The sequence below is a fragment of the Limulus polyphemus genome, unplaced genomic scaffold (genome assembly GCF_000517525.1).
Source record: "Limulus polyphemus unplaced genomic scaffold, Limulus_polyphemus-2.1.2 Scaffold907, whole genome shotgun sequence".
NCBI classification, from domain to species: domain Eukaryota; kingdom Metazoa; phylum Arthropoda; class Merostomata; order Xiphosura; family Limulidae; genus Limulus; species Limulus polyphemus.
In genome coordinates, this window is record NW_013666517.1 from 207,642 (window position 1) to 213,161 (window position 5,520).

The 5,520-nt window shown below is 33.0% G+C and overlaps 1 protein-coding gene across 1 annotated transcript in view; it reads left to right on the plus strand.

Annotated features, from left to right (window-relative positions):
• Window positions 1–5,520, plus strand: part of LOC106461167 (lachesin-like) — an 85,157-nt gene that overhangs the window by 67,233 nt on the left and 12,404 nt on the right. Inside the window, exons 6-8 of the mRNA XM_013920960.2 lie at window positions 2,221–2,496; window positions 3,599–3,726; window positions 4,521–4,707. Coding sequence (XP_013776414.1) covers window positions 2,221–2,496; window positions 3,599–3,726; window positions 4,521–4,707 — 591 coding nt within the window. The remainder of the gene's footprint in view (window positions 1–2,220; window positions 2,497–3,598; window positions 3,727–4,520; window positions 4,708–5,520) is intronic.

A 5,520-nucleotide genomic window follows, 5' to 3' on the forward strand; every position in this document is an offset into this window, starting at 1 on the left:
AGACAATTTAATTAAATATTCCAATCCATTCGCGTTATTCATAATTCAAGAAAATATATTTTATTGTTGATCGAGAGTAAAAGGAAAGACCATTTCATTTTTCAAAAATGAAGTAAGAAGTTTCGTAAAGAGCGCGAACGGTAGTGTGAATGATTTTTTGACTGAGGAAATTAGCAAACAAACAAACAAACAATCTCAGCGTTTTAGTAGTATATAGATAGATTCTTCAAGATCTTGTTTTTGTCATCTTACGCCTTTTAATGAAGATGGGAACATTGACAGGGAAATAATATAATAGCCAATGCTCGGCGAGAGGTTTTCGTTTATAAAATTTTGTTGCTGTTCTGGACTTGATTTTTATTTTATTACCTCATCTCTTTAGTTACTATTTTCATCTCATCATTTAATTCCTCTTGTGCATATATTGTTGTATAGAAGATATTTTAAAGTGATTCATCAGGTGGAAAACGAATAGATAAATAGATAAACCGATATGTGGCGTCATCTAGTGCGCCTAAATTCATCTAGAATTTTTCATAAAAGTGATCTGAAAAAACGGGGCTAGCTTTTTAACAAAATTTGTTTTATTTTGTTTCTATTCTCATTTTATTACAAATATGGCGGTATTATGCGCCATTTTTGCTGTATTTAATTACAGACAAGCACACAAACAAACAATCTCAGAGTTTTAGTATATAGATAGTTATAACAAATCTCGTTACGTAACTTGGTAAGAGTCGTAAGCTGTGTGTGTAGTTCAATTGTTGTAGTATTGTAGACGTCATCTTTCTCGAAACCTCTAAGTTTTCTCGCTATGTTAGTATCGTTATATCATATAGTATTGTAGTTTGTAGAAAGTTCGAGGTCTCAGTTGGGCAAGGTATATATATATATATATAATCAAGCGAACACAAGTCAAGTGAAGTTCACTCAGAAAAAAAGTTAGCTAGTGAAAGAGAACGTGAAGTTACCCGGCGTGTAAGTGATTACCCTTAAGAGGTGATTTCTAAAGTGTGTTTCACAACTGTATTGTAACAACAGAGATCGGAATAATAATTTGTCTTTTCAGTTGGGTTCTAAAGTAACTGAACCCACCTGTGTGTACTTTTGGTAAAAAAAAAAAAAAAAATTATTTAAAGCTCTGGTTACAACTGTGGTAACCAACAAAAGAAGTTAAGTAAGTGAAGTTAAGTCAGAAAATGTTAATTTGGTGAAAGTGAAGTTAGACTGCGTATTTTTTAATTTAGTCGTAATGGGCGATATTTTAAAGTAAGTTTAACAGAGATAAAGAAAATAATTTGTCTTGTCAAAGAGTGTTCTAAAGTAATTGAACCCGTCTGTGTGATCTTTGACAAAAAGGAGACAATTATATAAAGTTCTGGATGCAATTGTGGTAACCCACAGGGTAACGTAAGTGAATATATCACAGATTGTATAGTAATAAACAAAATACAGAAAAACAGTTCGTCTTCTCAATTGGATTCTAAAGTAATTGAATCAGCCTATGTGTACTTTTGACACGAAAAGATAATAATTTAGATACAACTGTGATATCCTATAGTGTAAAGAATTTTTGTACATACGTTTGACTTGTTTTGAATATATTATTTTATAACAAGTGGATTGTGTACTGTCCATTTATTGTTGGAATTTATCGCCAACAAGTCACAGACACCTACTGTAAAAGAATCCTAGCCCATATATAAAACCCTGACAGTTGTGTAGCATGTAAATCTGATGATTAATATTTACTATGGAATATTTTATCCATGGAAGCACACATACGCCTGCTATTCTATGTTATTTGGTTGTTTAACTCGTATTTATTACTCGATCATTTTTGTTGCGTATTTCTAAGCAGACTCCACATATATGTTATACTTATTTACTAGGCTATAAACCTTATTGCTTGTTCATATGCAACCCGCATCAGACTACGTCCCGATAATTCATAGCTTCTTATATACATTTACTATTTGCTGAATTTCATAACATAATGCAATTCAACAAACTCATTTACATGCTTTACCATTACCTATATCTCTATATCAAAAATAAAGTCTATTTTGTACCTGTTAGTTAATGTTTTATAGCATTTTTTATACAAATTATAATGATCCTGCAAGGTATAAGTAATTGAATTATGAGAATAATATACAAGACAATGTATTATATGAAAACTGTACAACACTATTAATTTTAATATGTGATATTTCATAGGTCCTCCAGAAATTCATGTACCTAAACCGTGGGTTCATGCTGGCCTGGATACAACTAAAGAAATAAAATGTATAGTCTACACAGAATCTCCAGTTAATGTTACTTGGTACAAAGATGACACACAACTCTCAAATTCAGGTGATCATGTACGAATTGTTAGCAATAATAATACATATAGTGTTGCTCTAAGAAAGTTAACAGAAGAAGACATGGGAAATTACACTTGTGTCGCCAGAAATTCAGGTGGAGAAACTTCAGCAACGATTGAAATATCAGGTAATACTATACAGAAGAAGAATAAGTTTGGCAGTATACTTACTTTCTCAAATAAATGTATTCGGAAGATTGTTATAAATGCACAAATAAGTTCAGCAAATGATCAAATAGAAAAGTCTCATTTTTCAGATGTGTGTGATCTGAAACATGCATTACCTCTCTTTTCCAAAAAGCTTTTGTGTAATTACCATTGTACTCTTTCATGTGAGTGTGATAAAAAAAGAAGCGATCATAAACAGTTGACGAAGTCTGAAATGGTTACAACAAAGATAGCGATCAAATTAAAACAACAAATCCTTTATTATCTTAGAAAAATATAATTTTGCTCAAAACGACATTTCATCATCTTCCACTAAAATTACAAACACCAAACTCAATTCTAATAACCTATAACCAGTATAATACCCCGAAAAATCATGAAATAAATCACAAATCGAACGTTTCATTATGTAATACATAGGAAACAATAAATCTTTACCTTTGAGTGTAAAGTCTAGATATATTAAAAAATGCTTTTGATATATCGTTATATCCCCAAGTAACATGTCTAATAGTAAAGGAGAATTCATGAGCAAGAGATACGTAATGAGAAAGCTTTTCGAAATAAAGTTCGTGATTTGGAGATCAATATCACTACAATCTTTGGTACACGTATTTGTGTTGGCATTACCTAGCTTTTGTGATGATGTCTGATGTTGTAAAGACGACAAACCAGTCACTGTGCAGAGTTTTCTGTCTAACGAACGCTGAAATCATGCAAATAACTTTTGGTGCGAGAGAAATTTGGACAGCGGAAGCTGGTATTTTACACTAATTAATAAATAATTGGTTTTAGCTTTCCTTTTTCAGAAACCGTCATCACGAGATTATTTTGTATTAGTCCCGAAATATTTTAAATTACTGAGCCCCATTTTACAAAGTGTGATAAATCATAATAATATTTGAGTTACTTAGACTAACCATACACATTATTTTGATATAAAAAAGGTTTATTTTATTTGTAAATTACGCAATACTCGAAATATTTACACTTGTTTTTTGTTGTACATTTCCATAAGTACAGTATACCTTTGATTTTTCCTATTTCCATAATTTTCTTTAGGCTTAGCAAGTGCTGTTAAGTTTAAAAGTGATCCTATGGGCTACAAACCAACAAGCTATGCTCTGATGTGGGAGGTAGAGTCTTATAGTCATGTGATTGATTATTTGCTTCAATTTAAAGAAAAGAAGGTAGGTTTAATATTTGTAATGATAAGAAAAACTAAGTCGACATATAAAATGTTAATGTTCCAAATATAAAATTTAAGAGTTTACACCTTTTATTTGTTGGAGGTAGAAGAGCTAACGATGATGAAATAATTTTATTATTTAGGATAAAAGAAAATAGTTAAATGTAACAAAAATAACAAAACTTACAACAATTGTAAGCTGATGTTTGTACTAAGTCAGTGTCTCTCAGTCGGATTTGCTAGACGACCCCCACGTTCGTGCTTTGGTCGTCGCGATCCTCATTATTTCTCCAAGGATGAAAAACTTTTTGGTTTCTTGGCGCAGTTCGTCATAGTCCATAACAAAGGTGATATGTACACCTCTCAGACACCTTAAATTATATTCATCCTTTTATCCAACATTTTACATTTATACATATATTTATACAATACGAACTATTTAGGCCCGGCATGGCCAAGTAGTTAGGGCGCTCGACTCGCAATCTGCGGGTCGCGGGATCGAATCCCCGTCCCACCCTTTCAGCCGTGGTGGCGTTATAATGTGACGGTCAACCCCACTATTCGTTGGTAAAAGAGTAGCCCAAGAGTTGGCGGTGGGTGGTGATGACTAGCTGCCTTCCCTCTAGTCTTACACTGCTAAATTAGGGACGGCTAGCGCAAATAGCCCTCGTGTAGCTTTGCGCGAAATTCATAACAAACAAACGAATTAATTTTCAACTAATTTTTCTCTTCATTTAGATTAATAATACCAAACGATTTAGAACGTATTAATCCATCTGTTTTGGTTTTATATAGGTGAATAGTACCGATGACTGGGAAGAGGTTACCATACCGGCAGAAAGACAACCAGGTTTGATTCAGACACAAACTTATGACATCACTGGTCTGAAAGAAAACACTTTTTACGATATGTCGATCCAAGTTCGCAATAAATTTGGTTGGAACAAGCCAACAACTTTTGCCTTCTCAACCAAACAAAAAGGTATGCAAAATTTGTAACTGAAGTAATTCAAATTTATTTTACTAACATGCTATATATATATATTATCTTTTTCTAAGTATAATGGAAATTCTATTTTTTTACATTATTCCTTTTGTGGTGTTTTTTAGAAGTTCTGTACAAAGCTACTTTCCCTTGTTTTGCACTAATAAACTATAGGGAAGACGACTGGTCAACAGCATCTATCGCCAACTCTTGAGGTACTCTATTCGAATAGTAGTATTTGACATTTTGTTTCAGTAAGTGGACAAACCATGAACAATGGTACTTACGAGTATGGAACTGTTACGACAGCGGAAATCACGCGACACTGAGAGCATGCGAGCTGGAGTTTCTCGAATGATCATGAATTTGCCAGGCAGCTTGAGTCTGATCTAGATGCCCCCTTTTTTTAGTACATAAGCCTGGCAAAGAAAGCCAGCTGAATATAGATAGATAATCGAGTCACGGTAAGTCGATTCTGTGAATCCCTGTGATTGTAGCGTGTGTTTATAAAAATCGTTAAGTTTAAAACGACGAGGAACTTATTGACTGTGGAAATTCTGTGTATTACAAAGTTTGTATCAAGAAAGAATAAACTAGTTTTAATCAAGAAAGGACTTGTATCGCTGAAGTTTCTCAGAAAAAAATTCTACGGGAAATTAAAAACAAGCAGACACATGATAAATTGGTGTCAGAAGTGGAATAAAAAAAGATGGAAACGAGAAGTGGCAATTCAAACTACAGCTTAACAGATTTGATGGCAGCAGCATAAGAACAGCAAATAAACAAGAGGAACGAGAAAAGAAACAAGAA